We start from the raw sequence: 20,727 nt of genomic DNA on the forward strand, positions 1-20,727 counted from the left end.
AAATGCATGGTGCACTGATTGCACTAAGACTCGTCCCTGCTTTCTCTGTCTGCAAGACCAGTCTTTTAAGGACCTTTTTTTCTACTACATTTGTGGGTAGGAAATTGCAGGGTGAGGAGAACAGTGAAGGGAAAAGATCAGTTTTCATCCCTCTATCACATCATCCTTCTCACTGCATCTTCTTACGAAGTGTGTCACTGAGTTCAGACCATAGACACATCTTTTATATGAGAAGTTTGAGTGATGGAAAGAAATAATTAAATTGAGTTTTATCAGTTTTTTGTATGACATTGTATTGTGCATACAGAATAAAATGATAAACTCTATGTGGATACTTTAAAAGGCAGATTTATAATCAAAAAGCTTTTCTCCATTTCACCTCTTCTCCATGTAAAAGGAGAAAGATAATGGCAGAATTGATGGAATTAACCCTCTAAATACTCTCAGATAGATAGAACTGAATTCAATCTCAAATAATTTAACTCAAACGTTTTAATATAAATTTAAGATCTCAGTGAAAAAAAAAAAAGAGAAAAAAGTTGAATTCAGCAATGATCATGGAATGTAGAATGACTTGACACCATAAAAATTGATGTCTTTTTCCTAGAAAAAGTATTAGACTTGACTATTTGATAGAACCAAATTGTTCATCAAGCTATTTTTTTTAACACACTTCTATTAATAATCAGTAAACTTTAGACTGTTGAAAGGTTTGTTTACATATATACTCAATCTTCTCATTATATTCTGTTAACACCTTTGATTATTCTCTTCAATTTTCTTTATAGTTCCTTCCTTTTAAAATAATGACCTAAGCTTGGTCCAGTTATATTTTTCTCTCATCTCTTCCTTTTACCCTCCATCCCTTCTTCACTCTCTACGTAAATGTAATTGCTGGATACTTTTAACTTTGACTTTCTTTTCTACTGCATGATGTGTTTCATCAGATTCTTGGTCCCTTTGTTGATCTGGTTTTGCTTCTACCGATTAACCTCTTTATTGTGACAGGTAGTAATAGGTCTTGCAGTTCAATGAAGTCTGGTATCTGTTTTTTATAAGCTACATTTTCTTGAAGTTGGTCTTTTCCATTCAGATTTTATTGATATGTATTGCCTTTCAGCTGAATCACTGATACATCACTTTTACAAATTAATTTCAGCAAAAGGCTCTACTTTAAAAGAAAAAAATAGCTCTACTTTACCTTCATTTGGCTCACAATATGTGCAGATGGATAAGAATAGTTTTTATTAGTCTCTTTCTTTTTTGTGCTTCAAATGATTATGACAATCCATATGTTTTCTTTGTCTGTACTTTGTCATCTTGACCACAGGTTTTTTTGTTTCTTTCTTCATTTCATTATTAAGTACACCAACCATTGTCTAAAAATACTGCCTATGGCTGACTACCTCTTGGTTCAATTTTCATTTCAGATTTCTTATAATTTCATCTGAAACATAGATTTAAACTGATAGTACCTTCTTTTATGGTAGCATATATAGGAATTACTTTTTCTAAAGAACTTGTCTTTTTAAGAGATGCTGAAATGAAATGAAATGAAATGAAATGTGAACAGCATTTGCTGTTCACAAATGCTCTTGTGAACAAAATTTCCTGAAGCCTTCTTGTTTCTGCATATGGAAATTAGAATTGCTAAGGTACATGAAAAAGAGTAAGAGAATTCATTGGTCCCAAAAGTGTGGGTGTTTTATAAATCAGTGGCAGAGTAGTATTTTTATTTGTTTCTGCTGGCTGGTCCCATTAAGTGGTGGCAATTTGTCTTCTGAGCATGAGTCACAGCAGTCCTTTGAATTCTATTTTACATGAGGAAGATAGAGCCCCCTCACTTTTGCAGGACTGTGAAAAAAAAAAAAAAGGTCTGACTGGCTTCACCAAATATGCCCTATTCTATGAAAAACAGAAGGCAACACACAAATTGGCTCTAGTAAAAATGCTTATTGATGTTATAATAGCTCATTTAGTGTCTCTTGATTTCAGCTGTAGTAATGATAAAAAACAGTAATTTACAGAATAAAGAGGTGTGTGTTATGGCTCATTTGTAGGCTTTCTAATGTAATTTGATATTTCTTTCCTGTACAGAGTTGTAATAATGCCTTTAGACTAGTTTACAGTCAGCACCTTATTCTCCATCACTGGCCAGAATTGTTCTAAGTCAGCCAGTGTCTATTTGACTACAATATTCTCTTCAAGACAAGAGATACAAATAATTTTGAAATGGTTGTATATAAGACACTACTTACGGTGTGGTCAGTGCTTGCACTTAGAATTAGATGAAATTCTAGGCACCAGAGGACACATAATTACAATTGTATATGTATGGATAAATGACTCAAGCAATGATGATGGTGCAATTATAATACTGGCTGGCTTCCTGCCACTTTCTAATTGTGAACTGATGTAACATTAAAGCTTGCCTGGTTCTTAACTCCACTGTGGAAGCCTTTTCATTTAAAACATTCTCATTTAAACTGTCCTCTTGCCTTTTGTTGTTATTGCTCAAGAAATAACAGGAATAGCTTTGCAGGGATTATTGCCATGAGTTTGTCCTAGTTGGGACCAAGCTGTATGCCATTAACCCATTCAGGAAGGGGGGCAAGCGTTCTTAAGGGAGAGCAAATCAGTGCCTGTGAAGCTCTAAGTTTGTTAAATACCGTCAATACTGAGACTCCTTGCAGTTCCAGCATCACTAGCAAACTTTTTCTGCTATGGCCTCATCTCTGTAATGGAATCATAGAATGGTTTGGGTTGGAGGGGACCTTCAAGACCATACAGTTTCAACCCTCTTGCCATAGGCAGGGACACCTCCCAATAAATCAGGTTGCTCAAAGCCCCATCCAGCCTGGCCTTGAACATTTTCAGGGATGGAGCATCCACAGCTTCTCTGGGCAACCTGTTCCAGTGCCTCACCACCCTCAGAGTAAAGAACTTCTTTCTTAAATATAATTGAAATCTTCCCTCTTTTAGTTTAAAGTCATTACCCCTTGTTTCAATGCACTTCCTGATGAAGCGTTCCTCCCCAGCTTTTGTAAAATCCCCCTTTAAGTACGCAAAGTTTTCTATAAGGTTTCTCCAGAGCTTTCTCTTTTCTAGGCTAAATAATCTCAGTTCTCTCTGTCTTCATAGGGAAAGTGCTCCATTCCTCTGACCTGGACCATCATGGTCCTCCTCTGGACTTTCTCCTAGAGGTTCATGTCCTTCTTGTGCTGAGGGCCCCAGAACTGAACTCAGAGCTCCAGGTGGGGTCTCTCAAGAACAGATTAGAGGAGGAGAATCACCTCCCTCAACCTGCTGGCCACACTTCTTTTGATGCAGCTCAGGATACAGTTGGCTTTCTGGGCTGCAAGTGCACATTGCTGGCTCATGATGAGCTTCTCATCAAACAACAACCCCCTTCTTCTCAGAGCTGCTCACAATCTGTTCTCTGCCCACTCTGTATTTGTGCTTAGGATTGCCCTGACATAGGGGCAGGACCTTGCACTTGGCAGTTGAACTTCAGGATTTTTGCACAGACCCACCTCTCAGCCTGTCCATGTCCCTCAGGATAGCATCCCTTCCCTCTAGAGTGTTGGCTGCACCACAAAGCTTGCTGTGCTGAGGGTGCACAGAATTTCATTGTCCATGTCACTGACAAAGATGTCAAACAGTGCCAGCCCAATACTTACCCCTCAGGAACACTACTCATCACTGATCTCCAGCTGGACGTTGAGCCATTGACCGCAAATCGTTGAGTGCAACCATTCAGTCAATTCCTTACCCACTAAGTGGTCCATCCATCAAATCCATGTCTCTCCAATTTATAGACAAGGATATCGTGGGAGACAGTGTCAGCTGCTTTGCACAAGTCCAGGTAGATGATGTCAATTGCTCTTCCCCTATTCACCAATGCTGTAACCTATCATGGAAGGCCACCAGATTTGTCAGGCACGACCTGTCCTTAGTGAAGCCATGTTGGCTGTCACTGATCTCTTTCTTATTTTCCATGTGCCTTTGCATAGTTTCAAGGAGGATCTGTTTCATGATCTTGCTGGGCACAGAGGTGAGACTGACTGACCTGTAGTTCCATGGGCCTTCCTTTTTTCCCTTTTTAAAAATTAGGGTTTTATGTTTCCCCTCTTACAGTCAGTGGGAACTTCACCAGACATGCACCACTTCTCAAATATGGTGGACAGTGGCTTAGCAACTTAATCCACCAGTTTCCTCAGGACCCATAGTTGTATGTCATCAGGTCCCATGGACTTGTGCACCTTCAGGTTCCTTAGCTGGTCTCAAACTTGTTCTTCTCCTACTGTGGGTGCTTTTTCATTCTTCCAGTCTGTGCCCTTGCCTTCTGGGGCCTGGGCTATGTGGCTGAAACTCTTGCTGGTAAAGACTGAGAAAAAAAAAAAAAAAAAGAAAGATATATTATGTAGACATGTCCTGGATGCTAGAGAAGATAGAGATCTGCCTCTGTTAATTTAAATAGGAACAGGATCAAGCCCTGGCTGATTTCCTCAATTATCTACAAAATTAGCTTTCAAATTTGTTTGAAAGTTAGAGATCTTAACAGCTCTGTGCAGGTGACAAGGTGAAGTATATACCTACAGACTCTGTAGCTGTAGACTACAATGTTTACAGGAAGTCTCTGACAGACCCAAGAGCTAACAGTGTTTCTCCTGTGCCTTGATTCAAGATCTTTCCTTAAACTATAAAAAGAGTTAGGATATGAGTGTTTTGTACATTTTATTGATTTTTAGATCAAATGTGTTTAGTTTAGCAGGACTCCACTTCTCCTTTTATTGTTTTCCACATGAGTAATACAGTATCTGCAGAGCAAGTGTGTCCACATTCTTTTACAGTGATATCCTATTGCTTTCAGTGGCTTCATATGAATGTGAAATAACAAGTTATAAGGGGAAGGTCCCAACAAGAGTAAAATCCAGTGTATGGTCCTTCCAAATTACACTGCAGGCTGCAGACGTGTGGTGAACATCTGTAGGACTTTATGCCAGTGCTGATATAGACTCTGATGAAGATGTGCATAATGAAAACATTATAAGCAGCAGAGGATGCTTCACACTTCCATAGCAGAGCAACAGCATAGATGTCTAGAGGCTACACTGAAAACTGCCTGGAAAACTAAAGAATATTGTCAGAAGCCTCCGAGTACTCAGAATGAACAGAAACGCTACCAAGGCTGGGTGGGATTTGGCAAACATTACTCCAAGTTGTTAAACACTTCAGTATGCATTCTTAATGACCATATGGAAGCTGCCAGATTTCATCTGCCTGCTGCACAGACAAGAGCACTAATCACAGGAGAAAGGTTGCAGCCTTTGCCCGGGCTACCTTTTGGTTTGTGGGGCAGTGTGCCACTATAGATGGTTTTGTTCTTTAGCTGAGCACCAGCATCCCTAGCTGCCCTACAGGAGAGCAGGGGAGATGCCTTTGGGAAATGCTTCTCCTTACAGCAGGAGTAGGTTTTCTTTCAAATTCATTCATGTGTGCTTGGAAAGGTAAGGTTAAACCAGGTGGCATTTTAGGAGACTTGCGGCTTGATGTCCATCAGTATGTACTAGGTGTGTGTCTGGCTGGGTACAAGTGTAAATAACTGAATTGGCGTATTTCATTAACTGTGTATGTGCAGGCATAGATGTGGTTCTACACAGGTAGGTATGAGAATATGAATTCTCTATAGCATCAGTATGGTATTTTTGCTTGCTCTAGAAAGTCATCATTGATGTGAAGTTCTGTCTTGAATTTTCTGAGTGTTTGTGCCAGCAAATTTAGTGTTCTGCCAACCCAATTTTTCTTTGACTTTAAAATGGCATTTCTGCATCCATTCTTTCCCACTCCCTTCTGCCTTCCTCCCAGTTTTTCTCTCAAACACTCTTTTGGCCTACCAGGCTATTTCATTTGCATATCAAAGACAGGATTTAATTAGTTCCTTACCATTACCTTTCTTGTTTTTCTGTCCTCTCAGTGAAGGCTTGATTTTTTTTCATCTAGGCATTTCTTAAAGATCATTCCGTAAGCTAGGTATAAATAATTGTTTAATTTCCATAATAAAAAAATAAGACATTCCTGCAAGTTTCCTTCACTTTATGGAAAAAAAGGACAATGAGTCAGTGTTAAGCTGCCAGCTGAAACTGAAAAATCCTTGTAAAGAAGCTTCACTAGTCTCAGGTAGCAAACTGGCACACCTACCCTTTGTCTTATGTAAACTATCACAGGGAGAATGCAAAAAATAGATATGCAGATGATACCCCAGCTTTATTAACAGACCTAAACTACAGGAGTCTTCTTTCAGTACTCTTTCCTACTGCCTAAGAGCTGGTTTCAGTTTTAAAGCAGAATACCCTTAAAAATAAATTTTCATCTCTAGTATGAATAAGTATGTCTTATTTCATTTACTGCTGTTACAGAAGATCAGGCTTTCTACTTGCTAGATTATCATTAATTAAGAGTAAGGTTTGTATTCTCAATCTCTCTGGGCTCTAGACTTCTGAAAAACAAATAAGATAACTACATGTTACATGAGGTGTAATTGGCTTGCCAGTGCATGTTACTCAAAGGTAACTTCAGCTGGTGAGCCATGTGCATTGCACAATAATTTTACAGTTGTCTTGAATTGCTCCCCTGAAATATGGGCCCATGCTTCATTACATACATTTACTGTAAATTGTAAATTCACAGTGTCTTCATCTTCAGCCTCTGTGTGCTTCTTCCATTGAGTGTTTAAATGTAAATAATGAAAACAATATCCTATCAATACTGGTATATAGTTGTGTGAGGCAGGGAGTTCTGATTTACATGCTGTGGTCAGGGTGCCAGTCCTGAGCATCTCTTTGATCTCCCATGTTTCCAGGAGACAGGCAGTTGGTAGATGCCTTTCTTGCATTGGCTGGGAATTGACAGGAAGACAGGAGCTTCAACATTTCTTCGATTGTGATGATTGGAGGAAATTTTTATTTTTATTTTTTATAAAAAAGACTGCATTTAACAGATGTCTTTTTTTTTTTTTTTTTTTAATTCTTAACTTTATCTGTTTGATAAAGAAAGAATAGAGCAAATACTGGGCTATAGACCATATCATAAAATTAGGTATTTGTTGGATGGAAAAGGGTGTATTGAACTGTACCTGAATTGCCATGTATTTCTCTGATTGTAAACACATATGTTGGAAAATCTGAGTGTTTCAAATCCTGGTGAAACCTTAAAACTGTCTGCCTCCTGCCTGGCCCATGTCCAAGCTGAGATGCACAAGGTGGTCTTGCAGCTGTTGGATTGTGTTGACTCCAGCATGAGCAAGGTGTCCCATTCCCTGGGGATGCATGCATTACCAGCATTGCAACTAAACCCTGAGAGCTTCCAGCAGCTCAGCCGGTGTGCAGCACGTCCACAGCCCCCATGCCATTTGTTTGCTTGTTTTCTTTCCCTACAGCGCCTTGTAGAATATATTCTAAAAGCTGTGGCAATTTGGAAGCAGAGGGTCAAACTAGCACAGCCCCTCTGCTGTAGTTGCAAGGACCTACTAGTAGTAGGACGCTCCCTCTGCCAAGCCTCAAGAACCTGAAGGTCATTAGCAGGAGCAATATGATCCCAAAAGTGGCAGCGGAGAAGCACAGGCTTTCTGGTTTCATTACCTCGTTACCAGCTTTGAAATTTTGTTGCTGTCTGCCATGCCTTACTAAAGATTGTAAGCTTAATAAAATTATTATGCTATGAATGTCTTTAATACATTAAATCCTGAAAGACAAGAGCAGTGTTTTTAACATGCTTATTGTGGTATGGTGGGAGGAGCAGGTTAGCACCCAAAACACTAGCAGGGAAGCGGGATGGTGGGATGGGAGTGAAGTCAGTGTTCTCAGAAATGCTTTCAAATGCTGAAGACAGGAAATTGCTGGCTAAACCTAAATACTTTTCATATAGATTAATAAATACTGAATTCAAAAGAAGAAGGAAGCCAAGACACTACGGGGTAGCAAAGACCCAGGCAAAAGGGTCACTGGGCTCAGTTCTCTCAGTGTAACCTACCAGACAGGGATAATCCACAGAGCCTCAGGTAGCAAGGAGGAATCGTGCTTTCAACTGTAATGTGGCATTTGATTGCATACTTTATAACTTTTTGTCTAAGAGAAAAGGGTGGGAGGAGTAGGGAGAAACGAGGATACTGGTCTTGGTATAAGCAGAATCTGGTTCTGGACCTTGAGGCAGGAGGTCTTCCCAGTAACTGTTGACTTCAGACATTTTAGGTTTGTTCCTCTCTAGGTTCTTGGGGTTCTTTGAGCGTTGTATTCTAATATTAGTTTGCGTGCTTGCAGATCACTTGATGAAATACATGACTAGGCAGCACAGGTTCAATTTCTAGACAATATCTATGTTTTCTTGGGCTTCAAAAACTGAATATGGTGAAAAATCAAAACTTCGGGTCAAAGATTTCACCTTTTAGGTCAAATTCTTTGAGGGAGAATTATTCTGATTCACAAATAATGTGTGTAGTTAAATATGAAGGTAAAAAGACTGTTGGGTTTCTTGCCAAACCATTATTATGGACCATTAATAAATGTTAGTGATATGTCCTTCTTTTATTAACCTCTTACATGTCCCTGTGCAAATCTGGTTCTCTTGCTGACTTTCTTGAACTGAACTGTGCATTCATGTTGTGCTTTATTCTGTAATGGCAGTTTCTATTATTGCAGAACATGCGATGAAAATCCTGAGTCAGCACTCAGACCCACTGCCACTGCCCATGTTCTTCCAAAAGTGAAGCATGCAGTAACAGGCCAGGGCTTTAGCAGGGCAGCCCAGAAAATGGCATTAACCCTTACTGTGGGGAGATAATATTGAAGAAGAAAGTTGGGGTTTTGATTGTTTTTATGAAAGTGATTTGATGTAAAAGCAAAGGAAGGGGGCAGAGGAGATTTTTCAGGACGTTCAAAACACATAATAGTTGAACTCATCAAAAGCTACATGTGGTCAGCATGTTTACAAACACACTATTGTATGTCATTTGTACAAAATATAGTATACCAGCAATTTACATTAAGAAGAAAAAAATAGTTTAAGTTTTAATGAAACTGCTTTTTTTGACAACAGTGTCCTGATTTCCTGCTGATTAGGTAAGAAAGACAATTGTTCAGGCTGTGATACTGAGTGGATAATTTAAATTTGGTAGATTTTGACACCAACCCTTTCTTCTATACAGTTCAGATCTGTGTTGATAGGGCATGATGCTTTTGTTTAATAAATAAACAAGGGAGGTACAGAGATAAAGGTAAATCTGAAGAAGCAGTTCTTAAAGGATGCCTAGTTTTATATGAGAGCAATTCAGAATCCATGAGTTTTAGAAAATTCCAAACCCTTTCAGCTGAATATGTACGTATTATTTCTTCTTGCTGAGTTGATATCTCAACTTCAGCTTCTCATTTAGCTGGGAATCAAAGTAACCTGAATTGCAAAAGGGCTGTTTTCTATGCTTTAGAGGGCACTCCAGACTCCCAGGAGTATTTAAATTTGATTGTTGTTTAGCTTATTTTTCAAAAGAAGCTTTTGACTGCACAGTTTATTTACCTTGATGCATAATCCTGAATGCAATTTCTTCCATTGCTTTTTCTGTAGGATTGTGGAAAAGGGTTATTACAGTGAACGAGATGCTGCTGATGCTGTTAAACAAATCTTGGAGGCAGTTGCTGTGAGTATTGTCTAGCCTTATATGTTTAATATCTATTTTTTCACCTGTAATGGCTCAGTAAATACTTAGGTATGAAAGAAACAGAAAAGTTCACTGGAGATAGCGCACACAACTTCCTTCCTGTAATTATTTTGTATTGATCTTTTTTTTAAGGTTGTGCCACTTTAAAGGGTAAGAAGTGGCATAGGATGGCAGTCAGCAATATGTTTAATGCTCTGTCATCTATTACAGTGGAGTGCATACTCTGTCCAGTCTCAAAACCCTATGGTGTTCAACACTGATCATTTTAGCCCTAAAAGTAATTTGTAATCACTGGCACTCGTGTAGCTTCTCATTCATTTTTTTTTCAGAGTAATTCACAGTAATTTGCATGGAACCTTAAAGAGAGTGCATTACTTTTCTCTCAAGTTAAAAGGATAATAGATTGACTAATCATTTTTGATGGTGTAAAAAGTTATAGGAATTTGAATGAGAGATTCCTGCAGAAGATTGTCATGAAAATAGCTATGTTTCATTTCCAGTTGTTGCCTGAAGGTGACCCATCACAGTTTCTGATTATGCAGAAGTGATAAACACAAACAAGACTCATCACAAGAAAGTGTGGACTATAAGGAAGGTAGACAGTATAGTTTAAAACATGTCAAACCAAAAATTAATTCTCACTGCTCTTCAGATTGCACATACACAGAATGACAGTAGTACTGAGAGAGGGCAGAATAAAGTATGGGCCTAGTAGATTGTCTAGTTTGTGATATAGCTTCTTCGTCTGTATTTTGTATGGTTTTCAAAAATTTGAATTTTTGCACAACTATGTCATATTCTGCCACCTAGAGGAAGGTAGAAAGATTTTTGAGCAAAGAAGATGACGGCTTCTTATGGCTGCATAGAGTATTTCTGTACACTATCTCTTTTTCTTTGTCACTTGTAACTCTCCCATCTGATTTCACACTGTATGTTCACCAAACCAGCAATCAGATGCTGGGAAATAACTAAGAAATTAATTTCTTGACTTTCTAGTCTAAACACTAGCACTGATCACTTCCAGTGCAGATGACAGGGGTCATGTTGGACAAGAAGAAACAGTCCAGTTGGGTCATTCCAAGGATTTCAGAGAAATAGAAATATGGAGGCTATTTTAACTTGTGATAATAAGATATTAGTAAGGATGTGCCTGACAGTCTGAATTCAGGGTCAGCAGCAGGTATTTTGGGTTGTGGCATTGTGTGGTTGCCTGTAGCAGATGTTTGGGGTGAAGCAGTCAGGTAGCAGAAAGACTGCAAAGAACTTGGAGCAGACAGAAGCACTCAGCAGTGTGCAAATAATGCAGATGGGATGTGACTGACTTTGGCTGTATTCCTAGAGTGTGGGACTCTTCAAACAAACAAATAAAAAAGAAACAGCTGTCAATCACATGCAAAAGAGTGGTGGATGGCAGTGTAGAGGCAGGAACTTTACAGATTGTTGGAGGAGATGCAGTGTCTCAGAGGTGCCAGGTGCTCCCGAGGATAGGACTGGGGTGATGGCTGACCTCTGTGGAAGGTACCTAGTAGTGAGAAGAAGTTAATATGTAGTCTAAATTATATATTTAAGTTTAGTGCACAACATAATCTATTTGTATTCTTAAAATTAGGTCAAATTATTATTTTTTGGCTGATATTTTCTTTCAGTGAGAGTGCCCCAGTTAGGTTGTTTTTCCATTATTTATCCATTTTTTTTCTGCAGAAATATGATTATGTTTTTCTGAAAGATGGTTCAGAAGATGTTTCAGCTCTTTATTTTAAAAGGGAGGAAGCAGATGAAGGTCTACAGCTTGTATGAACTGTATTAGCTTGGTTGAAATTAGTGGAACAGAAATGTACAGAAGCCAAAAAGCTGGACTTTACGTGAGCATGCAGTAGCTCAAGTTTAGATTTTATAGGTCGTGGTACTAGATCACTGGTTAGAAGGGTTGTATTGATTTTTGCTTTTACACCTGGCACTCAACATCCATGCCAAAGCTATGAAAGCTGTGGAAGTGGCTGTTCCCAAACTGGGATCTTTGCAGCCCAACTGAGATACTGTGCTAGACTGGACTGAAACCTTGACAGAATGGTGTTTGTGAGCAGAACTGGAGTCACCATTAGGATCTGTCTGGAAAATGCTGCTGCGGAAGAGTGATCTTTCCCAAATAAAAGAACATATATCAGTGGGTCATTCTCCAAAACAGATAATTACACAATCTCCTCAACAGACCGTGCCAACTCATACCCTGCTGACACCAGTTAAGCATTTTGGCCTCCACAATTTTTAGAAATTGCTCCTAGCAAGAGAAACATTTAGACATCACTTTGCTAAACTGTCTCAAAGTAGTGTGCTTGTTTTATACATCCGTTGTTAAGGGCTGCTATAATACTGTAGTAATAGATCTGTCCTCACAGTGTATCATTGACACAAGGAGGTATTATCTCTTCATTTAACAAAGGTCTTTCAAAGACACTTTGAAAGCATGTAATCAAGGGTAGTGGGATTTTAAAAGCACTTAAATGTTTTTGTTTAGTTCCTTTTGAAATTATTAAACCCAATGGAGTTACACTGTTTTTTAAAAAAATAAAATTAAAATTAAAATTAAATTAAATTAAATTAAACCCCAAAGCTTCTAAGCTTATCTGTTTCTTGCAGCACCTGAATACCTGAAAGTCTGTCTCTAACTGGCATACCAAGAATTATGCAGGCAGTCAGACCAGCACACAGAAAATGAATCTTAATCTTCCAGGTCACAGACCAGCATAAAGGTATCAGTTATCTGTTCTCCCAAGAACAGAGGAAACAACAAAAACAGTATTGTCAATTTTGCCCAAATACTAAAGAGTTCAATTTGTCTTTTCCACAATTTTTCTGTATGCTGGTGGTTACATATCTGATCCAGTTTTCAAGGCCCATGACTGTATTTGCTCCTAGTGGGAAGATTTTTTTTTCTCTCTGCCACACCTTCGTCTTTTCAGTTATACTTCCCTTGTTCTTCAAGCCAGAAGACAGCCTCTTTCATAAGATGAAAGGCCTTTATGAAACTAGGGCAAGCCAGTGTTCATCCCCTTAACTATTTTGCTGTGCTGTTTGGGGAGGTTTTGCTGCTCTCCAGCATTTCAGAACAGTGTGAATTGCATTCCTGAGAGAAGATGCATATGGGGAATTTCTCTCTCTTTGCACACCATTGTCCTTTCTTTCCTTTTCAGAGGATGAGCTGAATAAAGAATGGTTTTCCTGCATGCTTTTTCTGGTGGCAGCTTTTCTGTTTTATGTCATAAGTGAATTTCTGCACACAGATGTCCTGAGGCCAGGTCTTCAACTGCCTGACTTGCAGAATGAGTTACTGATGTTAGGGAATCCTTGAAATATTGAGCATCTATCAGAGCGTCTTTGAAATATTGGTCAGAAGAAGATATTTAAGCATTTTCATTGCAAAATATATTGTACTTCTTAACCGATGAAACTTAACAAAATTATACTTTTTTTTTTTTGAATGTGTAATTTCATACTTTTTATTTGTCACTAAAAATAAACCATATTCCTTCTTGCCTATTTTGTATTAGTGTCAAAGTGATAGGTTTCTACTTGAGGGTTAAATTACTTCTTTCATTATTTTCAGATTTGAAATAATTTTTAACAATTTTCTTTTTGTAATTAGGGTAGTTACAAGCATACCTTTTATATGTAATTTTGAACTCAACCAGCAGTACCTAAGTTAATTTCCCATCACATTTTATAATAGGTTGTTTTCTTCTGACTGGCTATTATCTTGTCTAGATAGGAACATTTTCCTGAAGCTATCTTTGGTACCCCTTCCATGTATGTTTCTATTTTTTATTTCAGTTTTCTGCCACTTTAAGCTTGTTGTATGCCGACACTTCTATTCCATTCCTTGTCAGGTAAATTCACAGGGCGTGTGCTGAATTCTCATCTGTGAGTGCAACAGCTGAGGGCACTCATACATTTGCAGCTTTGAGGGGATAAATCTAGATCAAATGTTACTATTCATTTCAGTGAACTTTCAGCTGTCCTATCATCTATGATAGTAGTTAAGAACCAAAAATGAACATGCAGCTTGCAGTTTCATTTTACAAACAATGAGTAACTGGTGTGTCTCACAACTAGAGCTTAGAGCAAACTAGGAAATCAGATCTTTAAACCAGGAGACTTGATTAAAATATCTTGGGGTTTTAGCATCAATAAGCAAGTGAACATTAGAAGAAGATTGAGAAAAAGTTTAATATTTTCTGTGCAATCATTGAGTTAGTCCAAATTTGAAATGCAGATGACTGATGGATTTTGGTTTGAGCCATCAGCTACAAAGAAAACTTAACCAAGGTATAAATGTCACAAAATTTGAAATTTTGAACAAGGCTATTATGTTATATTATCAATATACACCTAGGTAGTAAGTTTATTAAGACAAGTAGGGAAGAAATCTAGGACTCAATTTTGTAGGAAGCAAAGTCTCATCAAGTTAAATTCCACAAAAGACAATGTCAGGGATGGCTATATATTGCATCACAGGATAAAGACCTGTGTAGAATAGTAACAAAATTTGTGAATTCTGTGTATATGAGGAGGAATCTTATGCATGATTGTAGATATTGAAGAATATCTACTTCCTCTCTTTATATAATAATAATATATATATCTTCTAATTATATATATATATATGTATGTATCTTCTATCATATCTATTTTCCACCTCTTTAGATGATTTTGCAAAAGATTTCCTTTATAATAGAAGAGACATTTATACTTGCAAATCTCTTCCCATTCCCTGATGAACCTCACTGGTATTAGGGAATGGTTTTCTGAATCTGGTCCTGGCATATGTGTTGTTCGAGTTATGGTTGGCAAACAGCGGTTCTGATCTCATTCTCTGGGCTTTTTTGCTGAGGAAGAAAGAATTCTTAGTCATGTCCACAAAGTGGAAATATAACATTTTTAAAATTTTCATCATGCTTATTCAAAAGTGGTATTTCAGTAACTTGAAGCTTTAGTCCAGATCCAGCATGCTCTTTGAGCGTGCAGCGGTGATTAAAAGGCCCAAATCTTGATACTGTAAGACAAAAGAAACTTGGTTTTTCTGGCAGCACTTCTGTGCTAAGGATTATGATGTTGTATCGTGTTCCCTAATGGCATCATCCACTTTTGCCATTCTCCATCTAATCCACCAACAGGATCTAGAAGAAAAGCACAGAAATTGTTTGTTTTCAGATTTAACACTTGCACTCTAGCATTCTTCATTTTGGGGGGTTTTATTGGCAACATTTTGGAAGAACAGGGAGGTAAACACTGAATTCAGATGAGAGACAGTAGCTATTGTCTATTTGGGGAAATATTCTTCCAAATTCTTCACCCATCTCATGTCACTGAGGTGATATGAGTTATGTTCATCCTCAAGCCTGCCTGGGAGGTACGGCTTGCTTGCAGAACCTTCATCAAGATGTGGTGTTCACACCCATGTCCCTGAGGCATAAGTAGTTCAGAACAGTTGGTGACACTGGCTGGTGACAGTGTTTAAGAGCTGTTGTCCTCACTCTGATTCCTGTAGCAAAGCACAGATTAGAATGCATGGTGGCCCTTTTTAAGGGATGAAACACAGTCTCAAAGTCGTAAGTATACTTTTTTTCTTACAGGAATATTAGCTGTAATATCCTGGAAAAGTGACTGTATGAATATAATATTTTGCATACAAAGTTTATTGCTATGTATCTGTTGCCGGGTTTTGTTTTACACTCTGTCATGTAACGTGTTGTGTGTCAAATGAGCTGCAAATAGTGGATACACAGGATGTAATTATGGAGTGTTTTATTGTCAGATGAGGTCTGGTTAGAGCTGTAATATGCACCCTGTTGTACAAACAACACCCACTTGTTTGTAATATCGTCTTCATCTTTACCAACTACTGGGCTCCAGATTCAGCAATTGTGACTGGAAAATTCATACAAATGTACTTTTACCCAGCAGCAGCCCAATATCCAGTCACCAAATCTTGTTCAGAGTACTCCCTAGCTCCCTAGACTAGCTTCTTTGATCTCCTAAAACTTTGGCCCTTGAAGGGGTAGACTATGTGCAGAACTGTACATATTCTTGGGCTTCTTCATTGCAGCTGTTAGTATTAACTACTGGTATTTTGCATAATCCTTCCATTCTCGGGAAAAAAACTCTGAGATGAAAATCTTTGGGTGAAATTCCTTGGACCACATGAAAAAGAGAGGAGCCTCTTCCAAGTGGAACCATCCTCCTTTGGTGTCCTGCCACTGTGAAGAGTAAGGAAAACACCCTTGCTGCCCTTTACAAGTGGGTATGGTATTTTCTCTTGGCTTGTTGAGGAGAGTGAAGAGTAAGGCATACTCTGGAAGACCAGCTATATACTCAGCCTGGTTTGCAAGGATGGCTTGTGGTTGTAGTGTGGACTCTGCAACATGCTCTTTCTCCAAAAAGCAACAGTAATTCCATCACACTGTTGTCCCTTCTCCTGGCCTATTCAAGATCAACATTAGAGAAAAAGGTTTTCTGAAATAACATTTGAAATTTAGGACTTATGCTTGCTTTACAGTGTTCAGCAGTGATGCAGTGCAGAATGTAGTGGCCTTAAGTCCTGGGAACTCACAAGTGCTAGTGTAAACACCTCTGTGCATTCAGATTTGAGCTGTTTTCCATATTTTGGGAAGGATGTAATTTGTGAAGAAAGAGGAGCAGATGGATCCAGCAATCTGTAATAGGTCTTGTCATGCTTATTCAAAACTGTCTTCTGAGGAGAAATCATTAAACATTAGCATTTTACTGATTTGTATGGGAATCTGCATGGGAATATGTGAGGAGCTTTCTGTGTAACTTTCTGTATTGGGTCCTTTTTGTGAGCTTATTATAATGCTAATGCAACTACATAGGATCCAGTGTGTTTAATGGAGCCCTAAATTTAAAAATTCCCATACAGTATAGGCAGTCTTTCGGCAGTTCTATTTCAGGAGTTTTAGGATCAAATGAGTTTATTAAACATAACTTTAGCAAACTGACATAGAAAATTCAAATTATTGTATATTTAGGTCCTGCAGTATTTCTCAAAAACTTTGGTAAAATGCATTTTTTAACATGTAACTTTTTTGTTACCATTAAGAAATCTCCATTTTTAGAAAATCTTAACGAATGGTAAGATACTGACATGACAGGACATGTACAAAGTTTGTTGCTGTTGGCTAGATGTAATTCATTTTACTCAACTGTGAATGTGACACTGACTGGAGAATTACAAAAACAAATTCTTGAGTAATTCCATGCCACTCAACAGGCCAATAGCAATTGAAAATAGCGGATCCATCCCTATAAAGAAATACATCATGATTTCTACGATTAGTTAAAGAATCTGTTCATTTTACAAATATGGTACCTAGTTATCAAATATGGTTACAAGGCACCCAATATTTTCTAAGTCCCCTCCTTTTGTTGACCTCTTTTACTGGTAATTTGCACTTTATTTAAAGAGAAAAAAAAATACCATTCTTAATAGTTACTCATTGATGCTGAAACACAGGAGAATATTGAATTTTTAATTGTGAGAAGTAGTTTAGATGCTAAATATTTTACAGCAATTTAGCTGAATACCTGAAGAGCTACCACCTGCGCATTAAGGGCAGCAATATTCATATTTCATTACTTCCTGTGGCAAATCTCTTCAGTTGTGATCAGTTATGATCTGCAGTGTACTTAATGAAACATTTTTTTTTTTAATATAATTTTTGTTTACAAATTAATAATGTAAAAAAAATCATATTAAGGACATCTGCATGGCTTGTGGTCATAGACTTTGCACAAATTGAACATATGAAACTCTTCAGAGTTGTGCGGAAATCAGATATGTACTTTTAGCCATTTCCAGTTAAACGCCTAACCAGAATTATGTCTAAGTGGATAAGAGATTTGCACATGCACGTGATGCACAAGCATACCATACATAAATCTAAGAGGAATTTGAAAACTATACTGAGAATGTCTGCTTTGTATTCAAATAAATTTACTAAAATAGCTCTAAAATTCTAATTGCAAATTGAGTTCTGTAATCTATTAAAACATTGAAATTATTACTATTCTCTGACTTTTTTTTCTTAATTGAAAGACATGCTGTTTTCTGAAAATAAAAAGTAATATAGAGTTCAAAACTTTGCCCATCTCCCTGAATTAGTATTTCTCTCAGGAAATACTAATTATCTTCACTTTATCAAACTGATTTCTCTACATTCAGAGCCATAACTGCATAGTTTCATAGTTGTATTCAATAGGTAAAATAAGTGAAAATGCAAGTAATGCGTGTTATTTTGTGTGGTCATGATTATTTCTAAAGCCTGTTGTAATAATAGGGAAAAGAGAGCAGTCAGATTCAACATCAGTACTGCCAGCCAGTGATGCAACCCACATATCTGTCTCTGCTTCCCATGATGTCTGTTCCTAAAAGTGGTTTCTTCACAGGGTTGCCTGCCTTTTTCTGTCTCGTGCAACATGCCAAATTGTTCCCTTTCTCCTGCATCCACACATATCAACGTATGAGAAGTGACCTCACTTATGTCAACTATCTCGGTTAAAAAAAAACAAAAAACAAAACAAAACTACAACAACCAACTAAACAACAACAAGAAAAAAACAACAACACATTTTTTTTCTTTTGTGTTGTATTTTGTTTAGGTTCAAAACAGTGTATCTAGCACACAATTTACCTGTAACTTGTTGACTGACTGTAGACCAAAAAGATTTCCTGCGGAATATATTCTAGAGTGTAAGCCTCCACAATGACAGTTTTATCTACTTCTATTAAGTTAATTTTGTGGATGTGACAAAATTGTATGTATTCATAGATATAACCTTAAAGTGACAGTAGACACAATGACTGCTAACAGTGTTTCCAACAATTTTAAATTGTGGGTTACAAAGAAATGCCTGACCTGAAGACGGATATGTCAGAGTTACAACTCTTAAAAAGTTCCAAAGTGACATTTCTTTGTTATGAAAATTCATACAGAGATATACTCATTGTACTACCTGATTTAACAAAGTCAGGATAATTGTCAGGTACTCTAGATTCTGTGTGAAGTGTGTCCTGAAATAAAGTACGAAACGATAACTAAATGGCATCCTAATATATGGATAGCTCACTGCAAATGGTTTTACAGTGCATGGGATGTCACAGTGGGTGAGGGAGGAGAGCTTGTATAATTATAATTTTACTATTTACGATATTGTAGTGAAATCACAGCACAAGAAAGATAGAAAGACAAGTCTGCTCATAGTGAGAAACATATTATCAGCTGCGTGCTATGATCTTGTTTGTAGCCTCTTGAAATACCATAAACATAATGGTCATTGTATCAGACTGCAGAATAAAGAGGTTCTAACAATGGTTTTAAAAAGGATTTCTGTAAAAGAACCTGTCTCTGACACATAATAGACTCTATGTATCAAGGCAGCATGTCAGACAGACAGAAGGAATGAAACGAGGGGAGAGACATTTGTTTGCTCTTACAATTGCAGTTAGTGAAAGCAGGTAGAACCAATGGTTGGATTTATATCATACTGTTTTGTGGGAAAAATATAGACCTTCTCCCCTTAATTTAAATCTCTTGTGAGGTTTGAGGGTGTCTCCTCCCAGGGAATGGTGGTTTAACACATCATGTACAGACAGGGCTCCATAGAGGCCAGGAGATCATCTTGGCCTTTAATCCCATTTGGTGACAACATCTTAACAAAGCTTCACGATCATCCTGTGAAGACCTTTCTAGCATGTTACTGTCAAGAACAAATAAGCAAGTAGGTGAACTGTCAGGTTCTATAAGAAACCTACTGAAGCACTGCCACTGCCTGGGAGAGGAAGGCATTTATGTCCTAAATACTCTTCCTCTGAAGCAAGGTTAAATAACAAATGACTTCATGCACAGGCTTATCTGTTTAGGGGGCATGAGCATTTTGAATGACTGGATACATTTTGCTGGATTACATTAATTTGTTTCACTTGCTTGTTGTAAACAGATTTACAACTATTTTTTCTTGTTAATAATAGATTTAAATATTCAAATGAAGGGGAATAGAACAGGCTTTTCTATCACACCAGCCTACTTTATCAGTACCTTGACTCAGAATTATTTTGTCAAAAAAGTATTTGGACGCTTGTTTTGAGCTATCTACAAAGCTCCTTTTGCAGCACAAAGGGAAAAGAAGATTTGCAGTCAAAAGAGTCTGGCAGTGCTGCTGCCATCAGCAATAAGGAAATGAGGGTATTGTGTTTGCTATTATCTAATAGAGGAAATGGAACAAGCACTAATGATCATGCTGCAGATCTACTGTATTACAGTTAATGTCCAGTGCATCAAAAAGGCAGGGTCATATTTGCTAGGTTATTAGCATCTTAAATTATGCTTTCATCTAAATAAGGTGTCCTTTTCTCATTTTGAAAGCAAGTGGCTAAAATATTATTTCTGAAAAATATTTTAGAATAGCAATGAAAGTGATTAATTAGCTCTTGTTTTAATTCAAAACACACCACAAACAAAGTGCTGAATTCTGTTTTTTCTGAGTCTGTGCCTGAAACTGATTCTTATTCAAGGGAAGTGCCATTTATGGGGTAGTCGTTGTCCAAGAACTGATTAAGGACTTGAGGATTTGGCCCATTCCCATTCATCTCAGACAGATGGGGGGAGATTTTCTTGTACCTTCATTTGTAAGATAGGCTGTTGACTGTGCTGTGTGAGGAAGGTGCTTACCCAGCCCAAAGCCCCGGGTCTGTCTACCCAATGAGCTACCCCGATGGCCCTGCTGGCCCCTTTTGTGGGTTCTATCTGGAACTGAGGGATTCCTGTCTGCTCATCTCCTCCCAGGAGGAGAGACTGCCTGACACAGCAAATAAGCCACAAAACACTTTTACCTGCCAGAATTCTTTTGTTTTTAATTGCATGTAGTGTGCAAACTGTCATTTGGGGACATGGGGTCTGAATACCTGTCCCTGTGAGACATAAACAGTGTACAATTCATATCTACAA

General features: G+C 37.8%; 1 protein-coding gene across 1 annotated transcript in view; it reads left to right on the top strand.

The window, feature by feature from the left end:
- Nucleotides 1-20,727, top strand: part of CAMK4 (calcium/calmodulin dependent protein kinase IV) — a 157,093-nt gene that overhangs the window by 94,204 nt on the left and 42,162 nt on the right. The window contains exon 6 of the mRNA XM_066987845.1: nucleotides 9,616-9,688. Within this exon, the coding sequence (XP_066843946.1) occupies nucleotides 9,616-9,688 (73 nt within the window). The remainder of the gene's footprint in view (nucleotides 1-9,615; nucleotides 9,689-20,727) is intronic.

This window comes from Anser cygnoides, chromosome Z (genome assembly GCF_040182565.1).
Source record: "Anser cygnoides isolate HZ-2024a breed goose chromosome Z, Taihu_goose_T2T_genome, whole genome shotgun sequence".
In the NCBI taxonomy this organism is placed as follows: domain Eukaryota; kingdom Metazoa; phylum Chordata; class Aves; order Anseriformes; family Anatidae; genus Anser; species Anser cygnoides.